This window comes from Oryzias latipes, chromosome 17 (genome assembly GCF_053564925.1).
Source record: "Oryzias latipes strain Hd-rR chromosome 17, Olatipes_Hd-rR_3.1".
NCBI classification, from domain to species: Eukaryota; Metazoa; Chordata; class Actinopteri; order Beloniformes; family Adrianichthyidae; genus Oryzias; species Oryzias latipes.
Window position 1 is genome coordinate 10,297,959 of NC_136253.1, and position 24,812 is coordinate 10,322,770.

The 24,812-nt window shown below is 37.8% G+C and overlaps 2 protein-coding genes across 13 annotated transcripts in view; one reads left to right on the forward strand and one right to left on the reverse strand.

The window, feature by feature from the left end:
- Window positions 1-183: 183 nt before the first annotated feature.
- Window positions 184-2,125, reverse strand: LOC110016939 (tripartite motif-containing protein 16). The gene has a single exon (XM_020711299.3). It carries the CDS (start codon window positions 2,054-2,056, stop codon window positions 395-397), a length of 1,662 nt encoding a protein of 553 aa, XP_020566958.2. The 5' UTR covers window positions 2,057-2,125; the 3' UTR covers window positions 184-394.
- A 3,430-nt stretch (window positions 2,126-5,555) lies between these two features.
- zmynd11 (zinc finger, MYND-type containing 11) overlaps window positions 5,556-24,812 on the forward strand; it is a 35,030-nt gene continuing 15,773 nt past the window's right edge. For 2 of the 12 annotated variants that reach the window (XM_023965143.2, XM_023965144.2), the window contains exons 1-6: window positions 5,556-5,811; window positions 8,738-8,873; window positions 13,865-14,024; window positions 17,850-17,873; window positions 18,602-18,622; window positions 23,645-23,860. In XM_023965143.2, the coding sequence (XP_023820911.1) occupies window positions 8,743-8,873; window positions 13,865-14,024; window positions 17,850-17,873; window positions 18,602-18,622; window positions 23,645-23,860 (552 nt within the window). In that variant the 5' untranslated portion in view covers window positions 5,556-5,811; window positions 8,738-8,742. The remainder of the gene's footprint in view (window positions 5,812-8,737; window positions 8,874-13,864; window positions 14,025-17,849; window positions 17,874-18,601; window positions 18,623-23,644; window positions 23,861-24,812) is intronic. The other 10 variants (XM_023965148.2, XM_023965149.2, XM_023965145.2 and 7 more) reach the window with 7 other exon arrangements.

Genomic DNA, 24,812 nt, shown 5'->3' on the forward strand with positions numbered 1-24,812 from the left:
AAAAGTACTACAAGTTAAAAATCAAATGTTTAACTCTCCTGTGGGCTGCATCAAAGTCAGCATATCAAATTATCATTCCTTGGACTTAAAGTCTGACATGTTAATTATTGTAGGCTATGGGAAGCATTCAAGCATCTTAATGTTCTTATAAACGACAAAATAGAAAATCTTAGAACGACAAAATACCATGATGAGTTGATTTATTTACATCACAATGAACATGTGTTTCAGTAACAAAGAATTGCTCAGACTTTTACACATTTTCAGGACTCCCAGGTCTTACATCTGCTTTTGATGTCATTGTAAGAAAAGAAAAAAAAATCTGCAACTCAATAAAAAAACATTGTATAAAGAAAAAGAAAGTATTAAACATGAAACTTAGATCCACAAACGATCAATTATTTAGGAATTCAGCAGCATCCCCAATGTGGCTTAACCACAGTCCAGCATGGAGCGGCTTAGTGAATGTGGTCTGGACTCTGTGGAGGAGAGTCATGCCTTTAGAGACGCTGTAGAATGACAGAACACCTGCTGTGTGATCCAGGTACATTCCAATTCTGGAGGAAACGGGGGCTGAGATGGAGACCTTTTCACAATTGTGATAAAAAATGCAAGTTTTGCCATAGATGTGCACTGCCCAGGAATTCTCATTCCAACCAAAACTGCACTCTTTTCCTTTCCCATCCCTGCTGATGCTGTTGTAAGCAACTGCAACATAAAGTCCGTCTCCTTTCCACTCCACCTCCCAATAGCAACGTCCAGTCAGACTCTCCTTGCTCAGGACCTGCCACCAGAAAGTAAATCTCCCTGCATTGTCTGGGTATGGCAGAGTCCGTGCAACACCTATAACCTTTTTCTTCTTCAACATCATCAGCCGTGTGTGCGCCGTATTTGGATCCAGTGTAAGGTTACGGTAATATGTTAGGAAGTCAGGTCTGCTCTTTGGTTCCCATGGTGAGACATCCACCTGAGTGATTGTTAGTGAGATGCGTGTCAGTTCCTCTCTCAGAATGTCCTCCAGCTTCTTTCTAAGCTCTAACACAGCTGCTGTCACATCCTTGAGGTTTCCTGGAGGTCGGACAATGATGCTGGATGAGTGTGTGGACTCACCACTTAGTGGTGGCAGCGAGGAGTAGCTATGCAAAAACTGGTGGTGATCCTCTGTGAGTGAGAGCTGCTTCAGCTCAGCGTCTCTCCTCTTCAGCTCAGTGATTTCCTGCTCCAGCTCCTCCTGAAGACCTTTAACCTGCCCCACTTTAGTTTGTTGCTGGGATCTGAACTTGTTCTTCACTTCACCTTTTTTTTTGTCAATGAGGCAGATAATATCGGTAAAGATCTTCTCACTGTTCTCCACTACTTGATCAACAGACATATTAGTGGCCTCCTCCTGCTGTTGAAGCAGCTTCACCTCCTTCTCTCTGTCCTGGATTCTTTGCTGGATCTGTAGTTGATTCTCCTCCAGCTCTCTCTGCCTCTCAGTCCTTTCAGCTGCAGCTGAGACTGTGTCGTGGCCTTTATGTTCTTCCACGGAGCAGAGGTAACAGATACACTTCTGATCTGTGCGACAGAACAACTTCATTACCTCGTTGTGAATGGAGCAGATGGTCTCCTGCAGGTTCTTGAAGGGCTCCACCAGCTTGTGTTTCTTAAACGCAGCAACATCAGAATGAGGCTGAAGATGTTCCTCACAGTAAGAAGCCAGGCAGGTCAGACAGGACTTCACGGCGTGTAGTTTTTTTCCGGTGCAGATGTCGCAGGCCACGTCTTCTGCTCCAGCATAATGATGTTCAGCAGCTGGGGGGCAAATTCCAGTTTTCTGCAGCTCCTCCGTCAAAGCCGCTAGCATAGTGTTTTTAACCAGAGCAGGCGCCGATGTGAATGTCTCCCGACACTGAGGGCAGCTGCGGGAGTCATTTTCTTTTCCTTTCCAGAAGCCTTTGATGCACACCATGCAGTAGCTGTGTCCGCAAGGAATGGTCACCGGGATGTCCAGCAGATCCAGACAGATGGAACACGAAAACGCTGCTTCGTTCAGATTCACTCTTTTCTGCTCCATTTCGCCTCTCCGTCGTGATAGCTGTGAGCCGCGGTGTGTCCCATTTAAATTTGAAATCTGACTGGCCAATCGGGTTGGGGATGCATGAATCAGCCAATCACATTCATCTGCGTTTATCCGTCCATCCAATCACCGTCCTCAAATGCCACGCATGCGTATCTCGTGTTTTCTTCCCCTGAAACTACGGTGGCTTGGAAAACCAGAACACTTAAAAAGTTTTTTTTAATATTTATAAATATTTTAAAGCTTTTTATATAAAAGCTTTAAAAACTGGCAAATATTTACAGTTTTTTAAATTTAGCTTAATTTTTACTTTATTTTAAATAAAGCGAGGGTGATGATTAGCTGTTTGGGCAAATGTCTTGTAAATCACATTTGGAATGGTCAGCTCTACAATGCAGTCGGGATAATTATTCCTTTAAAAAGCTGTGAAATCCATGTTTAAATCGCATTATTTTGAAAAAAGATTTTTTAATGTTTTGAAACATTTTTAATATAGCTATTATTTACAGATCGTTATATTTTCTGCAGTTCTGTTTAATAAAGTCTCATTTACCAAGCATCTCAAACTGGTCAAAAACAATTGGACAGCTAGAAGAATTGATCACATCAGTACAGTTTTCATCTCAATTTCACTTGAGATGAAAACTGGACGTTTAGGAACTGATGAAATTGCTGCTTTGTATGAATATTGAGTGTGTTCCCTAGCGCAGGGGTCTGCAACGTGAGGCCCTTGAGCCTCATGTATCTCACTTATCACTCCGATGTGGCTCTTTGGCTTTCATGAAAAATGCTTAGTTGGAATCTGTAATGGGTTTCTAGTTTTTGTATTAGCTGATCAATTTTTATTATCAATGTCTGGATTTTAACATGTTTGATAACTAAGCAACATTATGGTGAAAGCTTTAATGTACTGTTACTTTTATCTCTTTACACTGTTATAAGTTTAAATCCCATGTCTTCTGCCGCACAACAGTGCATGCCTTGTTGCTGTTCAGAGACAAGTTCTTTAATAAAATTGCATTTACATGTATTTATTTTAAAACACCAAAGCTAATCATATTTGATAAGAAAAGGCAAAAGGGATGATGGTGCACCAAAGTCATGATGATAGAAAATGCCATTTCTGTGCTTTCTTGCATTTTTGTTCAACTAAATTTGCTGCAGTGACATGATCTTATTTGACACAAGGTGTATTTTATTTTGAAAGGAACCTCTAAAGGTAAACCAAGTTAAATTTGCTATGTATGTATACAAAAACCCCACATACTCATAATTCAATTATTGTAAATGCTTGAAAGTTACATTTAATAAATAAATGGTTTAACAACCACAAAATCATAAACAAAGTGTTTTTTCTAAATGTTGAAGTGAGACTTTGTGGCTCATGCTAGGTTTTGGTCAAAACGTTTGTGGACTAAATGGCTCTTTTAACATTAGAGGTTGCAGACAATGACCTTACATATTACTGTGGTGTATAAAGGCAGCAGGGCTCTGGAATTAAAGATTGTTTAAGTCAAAACGAGACTCTCCAACGGCAAAAATCAGTTCACATGGAGTTTATTTTGTCAGTATACTTGAGTGTAAATTTAGTAAATCTATCACAGACCATGAACATGTAGTGTAGAACATATACCATGTAAATATTTCTTTAGACTTATTTGGAACATTTTCAGTTTACTACAGTATATACGTACACCAATATAAATGTGAATTTCAAGTAGCCTTACTGGTTCTCTTGAAGTAGAGACTAAGTATATTTGTAGTACACTCAAATATACTACTTTTTGGTCAGGGCTCATTGAATTAAACTTTTCTCTAAATGTATTTGACATTGTATTCAAAACCCAATTTCTTTGACTTAACAATGTATCTTTTCTACATTTTTTTTTTAAATCAAAGGTTACTTCGCTCTCAACCTATCCGTGAAAGTCTTTCAGTGAAAATCCTTTCTTTAGTGTAATGTATTACATAGTCATTTGGGAGGGGGGATTGGTATTTATCACATTTTAAAATGTGTTGCAGACCCTTAACTTTTGTAAGTTATATGTTACTGAGTTTTGATGTTTAGTTTATCCTCCAAAGATGCTCTGAAAAAGCTCCATTTCAGTTTGAAGTTACTGTATTTAACAGAATGAGTGAATATCTGATTTAGGTCTTATTACAAAGACAAATTTGGGATAGTTCTTTTTCTTTCTAGCTGGAATATGTTCTTATTTAATTTAACCAAGCAAGAAAATACTTCAGCCCCAAGACAACTTTTTTTCAGTAAAAAGTAGAGTAAAAAGTTTGTCTATATCCCCAGCATTCACGAAACCCAAACCCTGTAGTCTTAATCTAAAGCTTTTGTCATGTAAAATAACCACCCAAAGCACCTGGAATCTGCAGTCCTTCTGAACAATTGGGAACAATGTCACATGATCCCCCACACAGAAAACAACAATAAGCCATTAACAGGAATGCAGGGCTGATACCTGCTGTTACTGGGTGAGAAGAGGTGTGAGCTCTGGACATGATTACTGTCCATCACGGTTCAAGAAGAGACAAAAAGAACAAACAGGCATTGTTCTATGGTTTATTTAAATCACAACTCAACATGCTAAAGCTCATGTTATAGAAGACTCAGGCAAATAAAAAAACTTTTACAATTATGTCACTAACCACCACCCATCATTAGCTGAGTAAACCGTGATAGTTTGTGCAGAGGCGCAAAAACAAACAAACTACGTATTTTCCTTACAACCTCAACATTTTAGTAGAAATCTGTTTTCTAATATATTTTCTTATGTTCAATCCAGTATTTCTGCATATGCAGTTTTTTTTGACTGCCATAATTTTTTTCTTTTGACAGTAAGTCTGATAGTAAAATGAATAAATGGGATACAATAAGGATTCTATACTGCACTATAACCTAATCTAAATTAAAATTAGCCTTTTAAGCTTGTTCTCTCATTCTCAATATGTTTATTTTTTTAACTGGCAAAAACAAATGCTTTTATAACTTTTCTTTTTTGACTAAAACTTAGTTTAGATGCCCAGACATTAAAACAATTAAAATACTGAAATATAGCTTAAAGACTAAGTGAAGTTTGATATTTATATATTAGACATGATGCCACAAACTAGTTCAGTTTCAACAGTGGTGGGTAGGAACAATTCAGAATTTTATCGCAATATCTAATAATTAGTAAATATGAACGTCTTTTTTTTATTATTAAAGTTTTTTTAGACTGTATCACACGATTTAGGCTAAGATTAATTAAATAGGCTTTAGGTGGGTTTTTTTTTAAATGTTTTTTGTGTTTTTTCATATGTTGCCAGGTGCTTTGATACTTTACCAAGAGAGTTGCCAACTTTTTTTGTTTTGATTTCTAGTTTTACTTCACTTTAATTATTTTTATGTAAGGCTTATTTTACTTATGTGCATTTCCAAAAAAAAGTGTTTTCTTTATGTGTTTGTTTTTCTCCTTTCCATAATGTTCTGAACCTCTAAAACAGGGGCACCGTCCCTTTAACGTGTCGGCCGGGAGGTGCGACGTGCCGGATTCCACCACTAGAGCTCCCCGCTCGGTTCACCTGCTGCCCCTCGGCTCCGTCTGTGTTTACCTCTTTCCCCACCTCTGCTGTCCGGCGGCAAGCTGGGACACAAATCCCCGCCCGAAGCTTCGGCTCGAGAATTACTAATGTAAGCTGCCTGGTGTCTGTTCCTTTGCGGATTTTCTGCAGCGCCGTGTGCCAGTGCCGCCAAGGCGGAGGTGAGTTTGGGCTTATTCTCGTGAAAAATGGCTCGGGCTCAATGACAACACTGCGGGTGCTAGCACCGTTAGCTTAGCCGCGAATCCTGCTCCAATCTCGTGATGGATGATAGTGAACATGGCGCCTTCCAAAACTGACATGTCTTTATATATAACTAGTTTCTGTTTTATTGACAGCGTAAGATAGTTTTAAATACTTTTTATGTTAGCCATTTTCCTCCATAAATGCAAATTTATCTATTTAGTGGCATACAGAAGCTAGCTTCACGCTAGCTTCGCTACGTAACTTAATTACCTAAGTGGAAATAACGATCACAACTAAACACATTTTGTGCAAACATTTGAGTAGTATAAAAGGGCAAATCGATTTAAGTCATACTTGATCATATTTTAAAACACTATGTTGCATTTCTTTGTTTTTGGCTTGAAACGTTAGCGCTGCTGCTAATAGCTACACTAAGCTAGTACCAGGCAGCCCTGTGGCCTCCTCTGCTGAGTCTTTGTTGTGAAAGATTAAGCTGTACTTCATCTTATATTTTTCTTAGGTCCTGAAAGTAAGTTTTATAACAAACCTTCCAACCCTGGTTTATGTATCTAGTGTGCGCCGCTTGGCATTACTTTTGGTGTCAGTCCTTAAGGGTTAAAGTTGAAAAATGACTGGAGCTAAAATCGCTTAACCCGAGTGGCTTTCAGGGTTCACATCGCTGCTTTCCTTAAATAAAAATTGTTCGTTTGAGATCAGATGTAGGAAAATGTCGTTTCTTTGTCCACCAAACTAGCCACAACCCCCTGGTTGGTGCTGGTGGCGTCTCCCGCCTTGCAGACTCACTGGTGTGGTCCACCTGTCATCACGTGGAGGCTTTTTGAGACAACTCATTTCGCATTGTGTACACGGTTTTCCAACATTTGTGACAATAGACATACTGCCACAGATTAATTTAACATATCAGGCAACATTTCCATCTTTTTAAAACTATTTTAGCAGGTTATCCCCTCTGTTCACTCATTTAAACGCCCTATTTCTGTAGTTTTGCGGTTTATTCCCATAATTTAGATCTTCACTTAAACCTTTTCTTTTAAATTGTTAATAAACCTTTAAAGATTGCATTTGATGTTGCAGTTTTTATAGTGAAAAGTCAAAACAGGGTAGTACAATGAGAGAATACACCAGTTGAGTTTCTTTTAAACGAGGTTTTATCATAATTTCTGACTATGTTGATGTTTGAAAGGGAATATTATTTATTTTGAGCAAAGGTAAATGATCTTAAAATGTGTCTTCTTTGTGCATTGACAATTTTTTTATGTTAAGCCGTTAAGCAGAGGGACTCATTTCTGCTCTGCAGTATGCAGTTGCTGTGGAAACAGATGGTTAAAGAAATATGAAGTATTCTTTTGGTATTATAGATTGTTTATAATCACAGAATTCACTGGATCTTGACTTCCTTTTGAGGGAAAAGAAACTTGCACACCGTTGTTGGTGATCTCACCTGCTTTATTTCATTTAACATTTATATTTATCCTAACATGTTGTGTCAAAGTCAGTCAGATGTTATCTTAGCTTCTGTTTTACCACTAAAACTTGTTATGTCTTATGTGTTAATTTAGCCTTGAAAATTGAAGCATGAACAAAAAGTCTATATTTGAGGAGATAAGGAAAGTAAACTTTTTTTTAGATTTTGTAAACACAGTGATTATTTTATTTTAACATTTTTGCATGTCTCGATAAGAAGTGGTTTGCTAATTCCTCCTGGTACGGTATACAGTTTCTTAAATCATGCCAAGTTAAAAAGTATTGATACAGAAATATGCTTGACATCTGTCAGAGCTTCATGTTCCACAAAATGAATATTTGAATCCCGTCTACGTGTTTTTTGGTTGGCTTTTTCCTGTTTTTTATGGAAGTGACATCTTAAGTTTCACAGATGGTTTGGAGGAGGACTGCATCTAATTGGATTAGAATTTCTTAAGCTATTTGTGGGAGACCAGGCAGGGCATCAATAGCAGTCAGAGGGGGTTTATTCAAAGCTTCTAGAAGGTCTTCAACACTTTGGTTTCTCGTCAGAGTGCTTCTTTCATGTCCATTTTTAGGAGGTGTGCTGGTTAAAACATAGTTGAAGACAAATAAAAGTAGATAGTTTAGAATTTAGCTTTTCATAAGCAATGGAAAATAAATATGTTTAGACATTTGCATTTTTTTTTGTAAAATTTGATTAAAACTAGCTTGGGTATAATTTCAGTGAGTGATAAAAACAATCTATAAATATGGTGATAATATGCCTTAAAATATTCTTCATCCTCTCGCATTTCATTCCCAAATATTTCCCTTATTATTGTAACTGGGTTCCAGGCTTGGGTTTTAATACTTTAACTTTGGGATATTTCAGTATCTTTTGCAATTTAAACAGGAACCCAGTAAGACTTGCTTTATGGATACCAAATTTGCTAAATTCCCTAAATTTCAACACCATGTTTGTCTAGGTTTATTTTGAAATGGAAACTGTGTTGGGTTTTTATATGAATTAAGTTACAAAGAAGCCATACTATCAATCGTTCTTCTCTTTATGCTTTATAGTGTTTTACTTTTATCCCTTCACATGACAAAAACAGTTGACGGTCATTCGATTTTGAAAACTAAGCCTTTTTTAAAAATGTGCAAACAGCTAAATGTGAGCATGAAACATGTCTACAGTCAGTTGTTAGACTACAAAATACTAACCTGACCAAATGTATAACAAAACATATTTTATTTGTTGATTTCTGTCCTGGGAAATTAAAAGAAATAGAGGGAATACTGTAAACAAAAGAAACAAAAAAACCTTTCTAATTTCTATTACCATTTTTATTTATCACATTAGTTTTTGTAAGCAATAATGCTACAGAAACATGAGTTTGGATTCATTTTCCTATTTTTTTTTTTTTTTTGCAGGTAAGATGAATAAAGAAATTATGTCCCGGGTTGTGAAGAAGAGGCAAGCGGATCCCAAAGTGGTTCAGTACGTGTGGGCCGCCATTGAGGTCATTCGCAACCAGAAACAAATTGCAAACATGGACAGAATCTCAAAGTAAGTTCACTGTAGATTTGGTGACATTCCTTGTATATTTACCTAATTAAGTGCAGAAAAACATCAATTTTCTGTTGAGTGTTAGATTTTATCTTAAATGTTTTAAAAACTGATCTAATGTTGACAATCAGCAGATGAAGTTTAAACTTCAGCAAACCGTATTCCATGCCTTAAAAGCTGGAATCTCTGGACAATTTTGAGTTTGGAAGTATTCACTTGAAACCTGAAAGTGTTGCAAAGCAGTAAGGCAGCATGAGGAAAAGCTGTGGGAAGAAGCAGCATCATTTGATTTGGGTTTGTGTGGATGTGGTGGGTTAGCTCAGTCATTTCCCAGCTGTGTTTGTTACACAAGATAACACAAGTTTGCAGAGCCGCACAACCTTGGAAAAACTCCCAGGCACTTCATTAGTGACCAAATGATTTATAAAACTACCACAACAACAAAAAAAACATGCTTGATTTGTCAAAGCAACATCTTTAAAATGTTTCTTTCTTCACACCAGTGACACCTCCAGCAGAATCAGCTTGTAAACATGCTTATGTTAAAATTAGAGGCCTCCTCCTGTGCGGGATCCAATTTCAATTTAATATTTGCTGATGCTTGTGTTAAATATATTGGAGGCCTGAAGGGCTGCAGAGAACATAGCAGCAATCAAATTTGATTTAATTGCAGAAAAAATAGATCAGTTTGGTGTTTAAGCTCATTGTCATTTAAGATTCTTACTTCTCAAATCCATATTTGAGAACTTTCAATTCATTTTACGAGTTTGTTCAAATCTCTTGTCAATTTTCTTATTTTTGTAAACTATTCTAACCAGAAAAGTCTTTCCTTTTTTTCTTCTATCAGTCGTTTTGGCAAGGAAAAGCACATTTCAATTTCTTTGTGTACATGTGTTTTTTTTTTTAACTTTTCAGAAGCAGATAATGGACTTTTCCCCAACTCTCCTCTGGAAATTGCTTTCCCTCCAAGTTTAGAGGTTCAGGGTATAATTAAAGACCCACTCCTATAAAGATCCCATTTTTGGTGTTTTTAACACATTCTTGTGGAAGACATGTATAAAGATAATTAAGCCGTGTATGACTTTATTGTAACCATTGTGAATGAAGAGTAGACAAAAAAAAACGCTGTTGGGAAGAGCTTGTAGCTGTGACGTAGAAACTACAATCAGCAGGCCACAAGCTCAGTGGCCTTGTGATAGTGTTCACCCTGACCAGACTCTAAAAATGGGACCCAATGCTTCTCTGCTTTACTCTCAGCACTAAGGGGTTGGATTTGGGGGATAAACCACCAAGTGGTTCCCGAGCGCAACTGTGTCTGCAGCTCACTGCTCCCCCAAGGGATGGGTCAAATGTGGAGAACAAATGTCACACACTTAGCTGCGTGACAGCTAATGTGACTTTAAGTTGCTGCTCTGCTCCATTCTTACGCATCCACTTGTATGCATATAGATCTATGCACGTCTTTGATTTCCTCGTCTGAGCTGGCGTCTGGCACAAAACTATCCGGCGGAATAGCTCCAATATTTTTCTCCAATTTTACACTTTTTTTTTACTTTGAGTTTTTAAACTTTATTGAGTTTAGATCACGTCAATATAAATACAATAAACAGTGAAACGGATAAAAATTTATATGCAATTTCAATTCCATATAAATTCTAATATTTAAAACATCCCACGGGTGTGAGCTTTCGTTCTGTATTGAGACGGTTCTTCACCTCTTAAGATCTGCAATAAATTCTTAAAACGGTCTTCGTGAATCATCTCCTGGTTGAAAATGACTTTTGATCTTGTTTTCCAAATGTGTGTTAACTACACACACGATCAACCAAAACAGTCTGCATTTTTGTTGCACCGCTAATGTTAGATTGGAGGTGCGAGGTGCTGTAAGCTAGCAGAAGAGAGTGTAAACAAATGGATGACTGGATGTGGGGGCGGGCTTACCATGAGCTAACGGTCATGGCCACAGCTCATGGAGGCCAATTCTAATTAACTTCTGCTGCTCTGCATAACTATGTCTAGAAAATGAGGCAGGGTTTTTGATTTGAACTAAAAACAGTATGAATGTAATGAAAGGACCTCAGGGAACGCTTTTACAAGAGATGGAGAGATGATCGGAGTGGGACTTTACGTTTATTCAAAATATAGCTTTAAAATTACAATCAAATGGCAAACTGTCATTTTACAGAGTTACAGAGTTTTACTACCTTCATACTGAAGACAGCTTCAGCGACTAAGTGTTGCATCTTTAGTTAAGTCTGATTGTGTGTCAACGCGGATGTGGATCAGTGATCAGATTGACAGCAGTTCAGTTCTGACAGTTGCCAAATGTTTTTCACTCGTTTCCATTCTTGTGATGAAATTAGGCATCTGCAGAGGGTGGGCTCTGCAGCGCCCCACCCATCTGTAAAGACACGTGCCTCGAATTTGCAGCAGGAATAAACTTCTATTCGTCACGATTGTGTCGTATTGTTCACGCCTTATAAATTCTCTGCAGCGACTTTGTTTACAACCCGATCCTCACGGTCGGTGAATTGAGCACAGGCTCAATGAAACACTTGGCACGTTCCTTTCAGCAAGTTGGCGAGCACCTTGGGAGCTGGCTGCTCGGCAAATTGGGCGGTGATAGACTGTTGTCATGGCAACGCTGTGCAGTGGCATGCAACGGATAGCAGCGGCTCTCCCTCACAGCCTCCTCCCCGTTTAATTCCTCTGTAGCTTGATGTCACGCAGAGGCTTTGTGGCTGCAAAGGGGAAGGGTGACGACTGCGGCGCGGCTCAGGTGAAACATTAACCAGCCTCTGGGCTCGAGGGCAATCTCACATCAACAGATCGGTTATTGGCCAGAAAAACAGTGTTCCTTCAATTTGTTTCTTCATAGTTTAAAAGCAAATGGGGATGAGACAGTACAACAAAGGCACACCAGACAAAGAAATGAGTGGAATTCCAGATTGATTAACAAATGTTGACGTAGCAAATGTTGAATTGACTGTAATTAGTTAGAATAAAACATAAAACGTTGCAACTTTTTCTTTGTTCCCACACCTGAATGTTTTTTCTTCCCCATTGTTCTCAGCCTGATAGAACTACCATAAAGAACTAGCTGTTGTTTTAAACTCTAGTTTTATACAATTTAAATGTATAATTTTTTGCTTGCACTTGTTACCTCTGACTATTCAAATTTGTGTGTGACCTCTAGACCAGTGTTTTTCAACCAGTGTAAGAGACAGTGGGGTGAGCTGTGAGAAATGGTTCATTTTCTTTAGTGTAAAAAACATGTACCATTGCCGGAACATCAGCTCTCTGTTCATCCAAACAGGACCAGGTATTTCACTGAGTACTTAGGAATAGTAAAGATCACAAAATACTTTTTTCTTTGAGTTTATTGGATTTTTGTTCTAGACACTTTAATCGGAATGATCAAACAAAACTTAAGCCAATCACTCGCTTTTTGGAAAAGTCCGACCCCTTAATCTGTCTCCACCAATCATTCTTGGAGGTTTTATCAATACATAATCTGTCTAGCCAATCAGATGTGGTTAATGACCCCACTTCCTTATCCCGACAACTCACAAAGTCTCAGTTCCAACAAAAAGGACAGCTAAAGGTTGTGTTTAGCAGTGTAGCATCTTGCGGGATCCGGTGTCGGAACGTGTAAAAAGTGCATAAAACGAGGAAACTTAAACACAGATCTGACTGGCTTTAGTGTCAGTGTTTTTGTACTACATCTCCCATGATTCATTGTAATGTGACAGCATCGGCACAGCTGTTGGCTATCACAACAAACGCAAATATCGAACAGTCTGTTCAGTTTGTAAATATTCTTGATAAAATCGAAGATAAACAGTTTATTTCTGTTTCAAGGTTTGTTGTAATGTTTAAAGGTTCAAATGATCCTATAAACATGAATAATATGTTGGTCTTTTTTGTGTAAGATTTATCAAGCATGCTGTGATTATAAATATTTGTTCACAAACTACACTTTTCTCCCCACAAATATAAAAAAAATCACTGTTTAGAAAGAATATCATTATTGTTTTTATTAGTTAATTAAAATTGTATTTGAATAAAACTAGAGGTAAAAACAACTACCAGTAAAACTATTGCAACTGTTATTACAACTTTTATGAAGAACAGCTGCAAGAGTTTTGTGACTCAATTATTACAAAAAATGCTCGCAAGATCATGGAGGGACTGTAAAATCAATACAGAGTTTGTTTTGTTTTGTTTTTTACATTTTTGGTTGCTGGTGTGCATTGTGATTTTTGTTGAGGAAAAAAGTTTACCTTGGCTCAGAAAAGGTGAAAAGAACGCAGTTCTAGAGGTTCTGAGACACTCGCCAGAAAAATGAAATAAAATAAGCTCAAGAGCCTGCTGGTTTTATCTTGAAAGGGAAGGACCTGCTTTTACTTTTGAATTTAAAGTTTTGTTGTCCGTCTTCTTAATGTTTTTGGTCAGACGCTTACAAAAAGTGTCATACTCTGCGCTGCTATTGTAAACACAGACAGAAAGTTGTTTGAAAAGCTTCACTTTTTCACAAAAACAGCATTTTAAATCAAACTTAAATGCCAAGGAGTCTGTCTTTATTGTTCTGGAATCTGTAAGCTTTTATCCTTCTTTTCCTCATGATCTTTTTACTTTTTGTCCTGGGAGCTGGTCTCTGCTCAACTCTATCTTTTTGGTTTGAAGTGATATGAGTGTTTATCCAGCGTAGCTGCTGTGGGCCTCTCCTGCAGGAGACTGTTACCTCCTTTCCCACTGTGACTCCCTGTGTGCTGGCTCAAAGCCACAAGAGGAGACATGGTGGGTCTTTCCCAAAATGTTTCCTTCAGGCTCTAAATTTTTGAAAATGTTTGAATATTGTTGTTAATGATGCTCCAGTAATAGAAAAGAGTGAATTTAACAAGTATGTGAAATAATAAATTGAAAATATTTATGTTTGAATACAAGGCTGCCTCATTCACTTTTTTCTTTTTCTTTTTTTACCTTTGCAGGTACCTAAGCCGCGTATTTGGGATGCACCCTAAGGAGACTGCCAGACAGCTGAGCCTGGCTGTGAAGGACGGCCTGGTGGTGGAGACCCTGACTGTGGGCTGTAAAGGCTCCAAGGCGGGCATTGAGCAGGAGGGGTACTGGCTGCCCGGGGATGAGATGGTAAGTCCAGAAACAACTCGGCAACGACCTAACACACTACGAGGCTGCATTTTCTTTTCTTTATGGATTCATTGTACCTGATAAGAAAAACAAAAATGCTGTGAGATGATGCGTCTTCACACTGTGCAACATTTTGAAAGCTATTATTCATCTCTCTGAGCATTAGGAGACACTTTTTAAAATATTGTATTTTCTGTCTAGTTACACAAACAAATCCTGAACATGGTTTATGAAGTCTTTGATTAAAGTAAATTGTGGTGCAGCCTGGTGCAATCATTAACAGTTTAATTTTTCATCCTTGACTTAAACACTGAGAATGAGTCCCTCTGTTACTGCAGAGTCTCATGTCATGTTGGTAGATCTCATATTTCTCAGCTAGTTGGAGCTGTTGTCCTGATGAGTAACGACAACTGCAGCAGATACTGCAAGGACTTCGCCTCCATCTGTCATGTTACTCAGTGCGATCAGTCACTGCACTTTTTCTTTTGCCTGCCATGTTCAAGGATGATGGAGAGGCGGTCATGTAACCCTTTGGAACCTCGGGCCGAAAACTCAGTTTTTGTCCTCTTTTGAATTTAACTCTATTTTCAATTTGATGGACTACTTACTTGCTTAGCTGGAATCCTTTTAATCACCACAGCAAAGGAGGGTCTAAGGGGAGGGAAGCCCAGTTTAGCTTAGTCTGTTTAGTTAGCCGAGTTAAGAATTTTTCTATTGAATTCTATGCATTCATGATCCTTTTGATTTTATGTTTACTTTACAATTACCGCTACGAAAGCCCATTGAGACGACTGTTGTTGTGATTTTGGGCTATACAAATAAAATTGAATTAAATTGAATTTAACCTCCACTGTGTGGCACAAACTCTATTTAGCCATTTTTCCATCTTGTGTTCACACGCTACAAATAAAATCATACAAAAACATAAAATTCCATTTGGAAAAAAATTGCTTCATTTTGCTGTGGAAACACCCAAAATATTCAACAAACTGATTTTAAAACACAGAATGAAAGTTTTTGGTATAATTTAATAAAAACATCAAGAACAAATGTTTTCAACTAACTAATTTACATGTTTTTGAATGATAATACCATAAAAAAAATTCCAGGCGAAATTCACGTAGATCTTTGTGCCACATTTGTAAACAGTTTCAGTTCACTTGAACATTTGAGGCACATCACAAGATGCACTGCTGCCCATTAGACATTTTCCCGGAAATCCCGTTTTTTTTATGTTTTTTCTCAAATTTTCCTTATTGTGTGAGTGGAAAAGAAAAAGTTCTTTTGGAATACAGTTTGATCCAGCTGGATTTCAGATGCTCTCGGCTGGAATCTGCTTTCAGCTGGAGGCGTGTCTGACTACTCTGTATTCCAATGTGAACCGCTCGCCTCCCACAATGGCGGCGAGCTGGATTTTTGCGTCTTTCATTCAATAAAATCTTGATTACAGAATGTGTAAATAAGTTGGAAGTCTATCTTAGACATAGGTTTATCCCGCTGATCTCACAGCCGCTGGGCTGGATGCGCTCAGACGTCCGTCGGCTCCAAAGGGTTAATGAAAATGGGCCCCCTGACAGCGGACAAAACATGTCCTTTTTATTAAGTCAAGGACTTCAGCCATGTTCAGAGTGCTTTTGAATTGTTCCACCAACCATGAAACCACACATCTTCTTTGATCTCCCTCCTCATGAAAGCAGTCCTGTCTTTTTCATTTTCTCCATTTGAAATCTTTGTTTTCTATGTTCATTTGTAACTCTAGACTCTTTACAGACGCTTTAACTTGCAACGGGCTGTATTGTTATTCTGCTGGGTTCATCTTCATCATCTGTATTTGAATGATCACTGGGGAAGTATTTGTAGGTGGAACTGATTGAATTTAGGGGGCTGCCACCTGCAGATCTGTCACATTTTATTAAATACAAAACATCATTAGTCATGTGTGAAAGCAAATATAAAAGTAATTATGATGTATTTCCTCAAATAAAATGTAGCTTTAAATAACTTCTGACAGTGGTTCTTGAAAACAAATTTTATGAAGTAAAGCGACTAAAAGATTCTAGTTTGAAAAGCAAAGTTTCGTGAAGTGCTTAATTTTAGCAGACGGTTTGTCAGTCTCAATTTATTAAGTTTGCAGTTGTTTTTTCCTCTAAGGAGGTTTTGTTTATGATATTGGATAGGAATGTTAATGCTTTAAAACATAAATAAATGGCTTTTACATACTTGTCAGGCATTATGGGGTTCCCATATAGCTGTGTTGAGTTTAAAAATGGATGAATTCCACCCATTCCTCTCTTGAAGTTAGATCCATTAAAATATTCTACGACGCTCCGACTGGATTTTGTGTTCGAATAGGTCAGGGGTCAGCAACCTGCGGCTCCGGAGCCCCATGCTCATCCTTGTGCTGCGGCTCTCTGTGTTTTTGAAAAATAACTATCATGGTGCTTTTAACACCGTCGGGTAGTGCAAGCGGGCAGGAGGAAGAGAGGAGCGAACGCCGACCAGAGTCTGTAATGGGATGGAAAGTTCTTCTAAAACGACAGTCAGTGGCGATCTCGTAGGGGGCACCCAAAAAAAAGAGCCTGTTTTTTTTCCTCAAACCACCCATTTCTTTGTAAAATTCATAAAATTTACGTCAGGGCGCCCCTACTATCCTGTCAACTGTCTGCTATGATGACAGTATGTGTAGAACACGCTGGAGGGGGGGTTGCACGTGGGGGAAAACAACTTGGAACTGCAGAGATGTAGAGAGGCGGGGGCGGGGTTTAGACTCTCCGCTTGTGATTCCAGACCCGCAACAAACTAAGAGCTGCTTCCTAATGAAAAATAGTTGTCATCCATAAAATTAATATACTTTATTAGGTTTACTGGATTTAAAGAAAAAGCAAAAATAGAAAGGAGTCTGCATCAAAGTAAATGTTTCCAACTCATCTTAACTGTGGGTGTGACAGAAATGTCTAGTCAAGGTTGTGGGAAATCGACAAAAGATCAAAGGAAACATCACGTTCATAAATAATTAAAATGAATAAGTAAATAAGTATCCTGACAGCATTTTGAATCAATACAAGTATCGCCATATGAACTATTGCGATATATCGGCGGAACAATTTCTTCTAACAGCCCCAGTGTCGTGGCTCCCTGTGCTTTCATTTCTGAGGGAAACTGATCCCATTGGCTCTTTGAGTGGTTTCAGAAATTAGATGGAGCCACACTTCCACTTGACAATGTAATATTGTCAAGAGAGATTGAGTTAAATGATAGAATATTTATATTAATATTGTTATTTTAAATGGCTCTTTTTTCCCCTAAGCAATTCTTTTTTTGAATGCGAAAAACATATTTTCTATTAGACCTGTGTCAAAACTTTTACTTTTATACAACTTTCTTTTAGTCTAAATCACCAAATGTGAGGACAGCTTTCTAACCAAAGGAAATTATTTGGAAACTTGACATATGAATCAATGATTTATTGGAAGTACATTCAATTATTAACTAAACAAATCATTATTTAGAGTCAACTGTATTTGTGTGCACAATTTCAAACTTGTTAAGAAAAAATCTTTCACAAAAATATGACCTTCCTTTAGCATTGATAACCCATTGATCACTTCCACCTCTTTAACCCAGTCGCACCGAACATTTAAAGTAGTTGGAACACTTTTATTTGGGGAAATACTGTAGTATTTAGGGGAAAACTTCACTCAAACCTTTGCTTTAACTTCCACGTAAAGAAAAATGTAAGTTTATGACAGGGGTGTCCAGTGGAGCCCAGGCGTTTTTAGCTGCAGGTCTTTTAAACACTACTCTCTGAATCACTTGCAATCACAGGAGCCGAAAGCAGAGGGAAGCAAGGTAAGGACTGCATTGTTCATTTCTGAGCCAGGGTCTGTTCTTTCGTTTGATCCCTTCGTCTTCTCACCCTTCTCGACTAACATCATTCTGTGAGAAATCAGTTCTGCCACCAGCAGTGCATTCTGGGAGACAGAGTGAATCTTTTTCAAAACAGCAGGCAACAAAAACTACACTTACTTTGAAGTCGGTCTGCTATACCTTTTAAGTGAACCTATTACACAGGCTGAAAGCTAGAAAAACGTCCAGTTTCTATCCAGAATCTGTGTTGTGGGCACGCCTGCAGATCAGCAGTGGAATCAGCATTTCTAACTGCTTCTTGCTGTCATGAGGAGAAAAGTTTCATGAAAGTCTCCCGAGGCACTGCTTCCACATGGCCAAAATTTCTTACAGAAGTGATTCTGAGGGAATGTGTGCTCGCTACTTGCTTCCAGCTGTGCTTGATTTTAAAATCGAATCTAACTAATCTCCAGCATTTAAATCCAGAAGCCCTGCGAAACCATTGATTTTTAAAGAACAATTTTTGTCTGTTTCATAATTGAATGTGATTAATAACAGTTCAAGCATAGCTGCAGGTAGGTAGCAAAAACCTATGTAGTATTTTTTGGTAGTCTATATATATTCTTTTTTTCATAGTTGTAGTTCTAGGAGTGTGTTCTGCTGTGGTCTGAACTTTCATCTGGCATGCTTATTTTCTTATTTCCTCCCATTATCTTGAATTTGCTGAACAGTGGAGGCAGGAGGAAAACCAGGTGATTGTGGTGTGTGTGGTTGTGATTTATGTCCGATTTCAGAAACTCAGCCCGCTTGTCCTGTGAGGTTAGCAGTCACTCAGAGGGCCTAACGTGAAAGGCATTGTAACACTGTTAGGAGGCCTGCCCCCCAGGCCTGGACTCAGTCCAGTCGGCTGAAGCAGCGTCCTTCACTTAACCTGTGGAGCATTTACTTCTCACATTTCCATACCTATTTTAAATGTAAAGAATTACAGGACCAGATGTCTTGAAATTCAAAACAAGCTGCTTCAAGTCTGATTGGATTAAGTCCATATAATTAAATTTAGATCTGTTTTTATGTGAAGTTAAGAATAAATCACTGATCAAATGTGGATTACTGTAAAGAGCTTTACATCATTTACAAACTTGTGCATGAAAATAAAATGAAATTTGATGTACCAAATGCACGTTTTTTTTTATAGAACTAACTTGTTTTGACTGTCTGAAGCAGATGTGTTTTGTATATTTTCAAAGTGCTGTACATGTGCAGGTCATGCAGTCTGGTGTTGGTAAATGTGTATAAATGCGAATGTTTGGATGGAAAAATGAAGTCCCAATTAAAGGGCCTTCGTCATGCAAAAATCCACTTTTTTGAACTTGTAAGTGTATTATAATGTTAATTCCTAATGAAAAGAAACCCCAAACAAATTCCTCTAAAACCTGCGCTCTGAGCACCAGCCCCTCCCAATGCAGGAAAACAAGTGTTTTCTCACATTGTGACATGGATAAGTGGGGAACAGCCCCTCCAGTGGAGTCTGTGCTGCCAGCACCGCCCCCAACACACACCAGACCAACACACACACACTTACTCCGTGGAGCTAGCGGTGATCGGCAAAACGCTTTCATTTTATTTGCACAATATGCACACCCATCTTTGCAAAAGTTCGGCTGTTGTTTGTATTCGTGGGTGAAACGCCGACATGCTGCCGAGGCCGGCTCTAGGTCGACGTCATAAAACGTAGACAGCACCCACAAGTAGCGAATGCCGATGCCTCAGAGATGAAGGCGTCTTACTTCAGAGTAAAAAGAGTTTAGGAAAGTAAATAATTTAATAAAAAAATGTAAGATTTTTTTTTTGCGCGAGCCAAGGAATATATTACCATATATATGGATATAATTTATCTGAAATGCTTAAGAAAATTATATATATATATATATATATATATATATATATATATATATATATATATATATATATATATATATATATATATATATATATATATATATATATATTTCTTCAGATCTTTAAGAGATCTGAAGAAACCTGTTTTATTGATCTTTTGATTGAGACCAAAAGGTTTTGAGTTTTAATCATTCTTTAAGAATTTTGCGATTTTTAAACATACACTGTTTGACAAGAAGCAATCAATGATGGTCCTGTTAGTTCTCATACTTTTAATATATTCTTGAATTTTACTTTTTCATCTTCACCTAAAGCTCTGCATAGAGATCACATGAACAATACATCTTCATAGAAATGCTGTGAAATGCTTTGTACATCCTCATAAAATTAATTTCTAATGACCCAAATTTCAAAAACATCATCTTTCATAAGAAATAAAGACATCTTTGTTACTTATGAAAGTAACATTAATCCTGTTTTCTGTGTGAACACGCACAGAGGATTTTAAACTAAATAAGCAAGATTCATATTTTACAAGTTCTGGGTTATCTAGTTATTTACTTTTTTGTTCTATATTCTTTTTTTGGTTATTATAATCTACAAAGGAAATAATGAAATTGAAAAGTGGACTCTAGGTAAAAAAAAAGACTGAGATGAAATATTTATCAATCAGAGTCATATTCACCTCAGAGTCAGAGTGACCCCTGTGAAAATCAGTGGAAGTCTGTGTTAAACCACCAGCGGTTTGGCTCCTGAACCAGGTTGACTTATCTAAGCAACCCTGAAAAATTGTAAACAAACAGTTGACTCTGAGATTTCGCTGTGTATTGTCCGCCTTATGCTGTAGAGGGTTGAAACAGGATCTCTGCTCAAGATTAAGAACGTAAAAGAGGAGGTGGCTTTTCTTGGATGTTAAATGGGGGGGTGCAATTTTCCCTCTCATATAATATTAATCTCCCTCTGTAGTCCCCAAATCAATATATGAAAGTTTGAACCATCTTTGTGTCAAAATGATACAGGCAAATTCCTGAACATAAATTGATACAATCTAGATATTTATTATTCATTTGCCATATTAAACCATACATGAAAATGACTTTTGATAGATACTTTTTTATTTTTATTTTAAGGGATAAAAACAAAAGATTTTTAAGTAAATACTGCAAACATTAAAACCCGCATTTTTGGTCCTTGTAGTGAAAAAAAAGCGTTATTTTTTCAGGTTTTATTTAAAAAGGGTCATGCTTAGTGTTAGTGCACAAAACACACATTCCTCAAAGTGGTTTGCCTTCATCTAATAGTAATTGATACAACTTGGTAGAATACGTATGTGTCCTTTACATCTGTATTAAATTCATTTGGTGCCGTTGTGCTCTAACCTCATGAGAAAAATTGGGAGAAATCAAAGAAGGATTAGTTTTATTTTAGAAGGAAAAAGCAGAAAAACAAATTTCTATTTTTGTATTGCGACAAGAATAGATGCTGCTTGAACTGTTTGGCCCCTGTAGCATGCCCCGACTTTTTATTTCTACAACGTAGAGGTTGAAATTGGTACCCAAACAACTTCTATCTACTATGTTTGGGTCAAATGTTCCCATGGCTCGGCTGCGATCACTTGAGCCGTAGATCGTGTGTCCTCGGCTCAGAGCTCCAGCTTTTTGAAGTAAGCCACTTGTGCGATGGGCCAAAACACAGGAGCAGCTCTTGACCTTCAGCCGAGCACAAAGACCATCTTTGTGTTTTCAAGTGCTGCTTTGTGGTAAGCGACTGCTGCACTCTGAAGAGAAAAACTCTTTGCAAGCGGATGTCACGCTATTGAAATTAGGGATGTCCCGATCTGATCACGTGAATAGAAATCAGGTTGATCATGTGGTTGATGACTCAACCGCAGTCTAATGTCGTCTCCCAATCAGTGATCAGACATTAAATATATTCCTATTATGGTCAGTGCTTTATATTTCAAGCTTATTGTTTTGGATAAATACTCCCCTAGAAGTCTGCCTGTCATGAACAGATCACAACATTTTATTGCTGAAAACCAGCAGAATTTCATCAGTTCAAGCAGGAGGCACGCAGAAACACTTCAGTCAAGCCAGTGAGATGTTCACAGATTCAGACTTCCAGGATCATTAACCCTTTAAATAATTGTTTGGAACTGACAGCAAGTTTCTCTATTTTTATGTCTTATGGCAAACAATAACCTTCAAAGGCATTTGAATAGAAAAAGGTCGGGTTTATGTATCTTTTTAAGGAAAACGCCGTTCTTCTACTGCCAACAAAGAGACAACTGCACAGAGGCTGCCAACTCTAGCTGCTCTGTGATTTAACCCCTTAAGACCTGAGCTCTTCTTTGATATGCCTTTTTTATTTCTCTGACAGAGCTTCAGTTAATTAAATTAACTACTGTTGTAACAAAAAACAAAAATGTCGTGTCTTAAGAGGTTAAAAAAATAATTCCATAATCTCTATTTGAAAAAAACAACTAGTAAATGGTTCTAATGATATCAGCTAGTCGTGAATAACCATTCATGCTACAACAAAGTGAAATGTGTTACAAAAGTATCGGATCAAGACTCAGTATTGGTAGCCACTCGAAATCCAATGACTTGGAATGAGATCAGGCCAAAAAAAAAGCCTGATCAGGACATCCCTAATTAAAACTCCCGAACGACCTTAGAGGCCAAACCCTGCAGAATAAAGAAGAAAGGCAATGGTGTGGTAACATCACTCACACTTGAAGCATTTTTAAAAAGTACCTTTCAGTTTTCTTGGGTGTTGCATGGATACCTGCAACAGGAATGTCATGTTGGACTCCCTTTTTCTTTATTAAAAAGACCATCAGACAAACCTCCTGAATGATGTGCAGCGGTTGTTAACAGATGGAGACTAGAGTAGTCGTAGAAATCAGGATAGTGTATGATTGTGCCTTCACCGAGCTCCAGGTGGTCACAACTCCTCTCTTTTCTGGACTCCAGACTGCGAGTAGGAGGAGTTGGACTGTTGACAAGCTGACATGCAGATACATTCCCAGTGAGGAATCTGCATGTGTGTGTGCGAAGACAAAACGTTGTGGTAAATCTGTCCGTTAACACAGGACTCTGAGATCTGAGCATGTGCTGAGTTCTGATCTTTACCAAACAAAGAACTGTTTGGGTTCGATCTCTAAGGTCAAACAGAACCACACAAACCATTGTCTGGTTTCCTCTAAATAATAAATCTTGTTTCTAAAGTAAATATGTTGAAATTAAATACAAAAGCCTCCCACTGATTAAAAACAATTGACTGTTTTTGAGAACTGGACTGACTGAATTTATCTGTAGGGCAAGTTATTCAAGTTAGAAACTGACCAATCAGATGCCCTGATAAAAGTATGTTGTCTCTGGTTGAACGTTCAAGACTTTCTAGTGGTAAGGGTATGGACTTCCAACAAGGTCACTTCTAAGTGGTTGCCATAGAAATGTTGGCTGTTCTGACTCAGACCAATCACACCCTACTGACAATTTTCTAGTTCTAATATAGCGATGTTCCATACTGCAAAAAATGGCGACTGAATTGACCTCTTTTGGTTGGAGGTAGAAGTAGGCTATTTTCTATGGATGATGTCACACTGTCAGTCCAGTTTTTGTATACAGTCAATGTTAAAAATATTCAATTAAGCAGAGCACACCCTAAAAAGTTTGTGCGTCCCAGATGATTGATTCTGGTTTGTTTTAGTCTGGGACAGTTCCTAGTTCCCTTCAAGGAGTGCAGTCCTGTCACAAATCTGAGAGCCAGGCTGAGTTCAGGGTACAGGAAGTTGTTTCCTCCCCTGCTAAGGTTGGCGGGTTGGAGGGGGGGGTCACCCAGACTTGTGCTCTGCTGTGTCCCCCCTGCAGGATTGGGAGGCGGAGAGCCATGACTGGTACTGCTTTCAGTGTCACCTACCAGGCGACGTCCTGCCATGTGACAACTGCTTCCGGGTTTACCACCTGAAGTGTCTCTCAGAGGAGTTCAAGCCCAGAGACGGAGGATCCCACTGGCAGTGCACCGTCTGCAGGGTGGGGGCTCACGCCTTCAAATGTTCACCTACACCTCCTTTAGGGCTGCAACAAGTAGGATAACATCCACAATAACAATGCATTATTATACGATTTTGTTTGTATTTCAGTCTCAATATATAAACCGGTTGTGTGAACACCAGAGAAACCAATGAGGCAGAAAGAAAGACTTGTTTTCTCCACACTTGTTTTTCTGTTGCATGCACTTGTCAAACTCATCCTCTTAATTTAACTTTTCAGACTGAAATCAGTTGATGAATAATCCATGGAATATGAAGTACGACGGTTTAAAAAGCCGTTAATAAAAAATAGGTTGAATCTTTTATTTATTTATTTTTTATTCCTTTATCTTAAAACAATAAAATACCCAACAGGCTAATTATTATTCTACTTTTTATGAATAAATAGATTTTATTTCACTATAATGACCAGTTATGGAAGCCTTTACTCTGCATTGTTATGTGAAGCATTTTTAAAGCCATAACAGTATTTTTGAGCTCCCAGGTGAAAATATTCCTCCCTTATGTCCTATATTTTCTAAATCCCACATTTCTCTGCTGAAAACTTATTTTTATGCTCAAAAACACCCATTTCCCATCATCCTTCTAAATTTACACTTTCCCACTATCTTCCAGCCCTTCACACCTCCGACCAATTTTAGCGGTGCAACAAAAATGATGAGCACCTTAGTGTTACCTGGGAAATTCTAGCTCAGGATCATTCTAATAAAAAAAAAAATATTGCAATACACATTTATCTATTAAAAACAAGGTAGTATATAATATTGTAAAAAGTAGAAAAACATTTATTTTTGTAATTTTCTGCATTCTTTCTGTGATGCATCTGATTATAGTCTTTCTTTGTTTCTGCTCCAAATTAACCAGAGTTAAAAACAGTCTGGTATGTTAGGTTTTCTTAGATTAATTAAGGAAATACACACATTTTCTCATGTTTTAATTTTTTAAAAAAATAATAATTAATCATGTAAATTTTAACGTCTTATCAG